Source organism: Mycena indigotica, assembly GCF_014461135.1.
Source record: "Mycena indigotica strain 171206Taipei chromosome Unknown Mind.scaff0009, whole genome shotgun sequence".
NCBI lineage: Eukaryota > Fungi > Basidiomycota > Agaricomycetes > Agaricales > Mycenaceae > Mycena > Mycena indigotica.
The window spans coordinates 3,212,061-3,213,193 of NW_023503008.1; the positions used below are offsets into that span (position 1 = coordinate 3,212,061).

The 1,133-nt window shown below is 59.0% G+C and overlaps 1 protein-coding gene across 1 annotated transcript; it reads right to left on the bottom strand.

The window, feature by feature from the left end:
* Positions 1 to 219: 219 nt before the first annotated feature.
* Positions 220 to 747, bottom strand: MIND_01077900 (uncharacterized protein; the record flags this gene model as incomplete). The annotated part of the gene is made up of 3 exons (XM_037367352.1): positions 220 to 268; positions 390 to 641; positions 692 to 747. The coding sequence occupies 3 exons, from the start codon at positions 745 to 747 to the stop codon at positions 220 to 222; spliced, it is 357 nt and encodes a 118-aa protein (XP_037216746.1).
* Between the last annotated feature and the right edge of the window lie 386 nt (positions 748 to 1,133).

Consider the following 1,133-nt stretch of genomic DNA (forward strand, 5'->3'; position numbering starts at 1 on the left):
TGGAGGACTTGCTGGTGCGGTTCAGCAGCTATGGCTATGACGTCGACAAGGAGAAGGACTCGGACCGTGACGCCGAGGCACAGCTCCCACAGCTCGCCCGGACATAAAAAACAAGGCACAACAAAAACGGACACTGTAGCATTATGGATAGAACACAGGCCTGTATAACTAGAAATGAAGAAGCAGATCGCATGCAAGTCAATACTGGCTGCTGGCTCTTCACCCCAGCCTTCCCAACGCCGCCGCCAACGCCCCCGCCTCCACCGGCCTGCCCAATGCTTTCTCTTGTTCCTCCGGGATAAACGGCCGCAGACACTCCCGCACATACTCCTCCGGCACGCCGGCCCGCCACCGCGTCGCAGATCCCGCTGTTGATCCGGTGTACGTACTCGGGCTTCGGCGGGCCCTCTTGCGTGCGCTGCACATCGACATACACGAGCGCGTCGAGGGTGGTGCTGTGTGACCCGTCGGGGCCGACGAGCGTGACGGGGTGCGTCTGCTTTACGTACGACCGCGGGACGCCCTCGTGGCGGTCGAGCGCGGCCTCGTCCGCGGCGGTGAGCGTGTACAGCAGCGCGTACACGACGGAGTCCGGGGAGGGCACGATCGTGGCGTACCCCCGGGTGTTGATTATCCACCGCCTGTAGAGTATTTAGTATTAGATAATAAAATGGGTGGGGGCTGCTTATACCAGTCCCGAAGAAAGGCGACTCCGAGGAGGGTGTTGCCCGGGCAGCGCGTGTCCATCTGGTGGATCCAGAGGTTGCTGCCGTAGCCAAAGTAGCGTGTTGGCGGTGGGGGGGAGGGTGTGCGTGGACGGCGTCAGGGTTGAGCGCAACGTTGAGCTGCGCGAGTTGAGCTTGCATACCCATCCCCTCCACTGTCCACCTCAACACTTGACTCACCCATTAGCCTTACCCTCCCGCATCCACCTCAACGCTTTACTCACCCATCGCATCCACCTCAACGCTTTACTCACCCATCGCATCCACCTCAACGCTTTACTCACCCATCGCAAAGGCTGCAGCTCGCTAAGGCTCGCCCCGTCAACTTTCTTATATACCCTTGTATTACGGCAAAGCAGTGAAAAAAATTTATTCAAGGTACGCGAATGTACAGTTTACACTACCCGA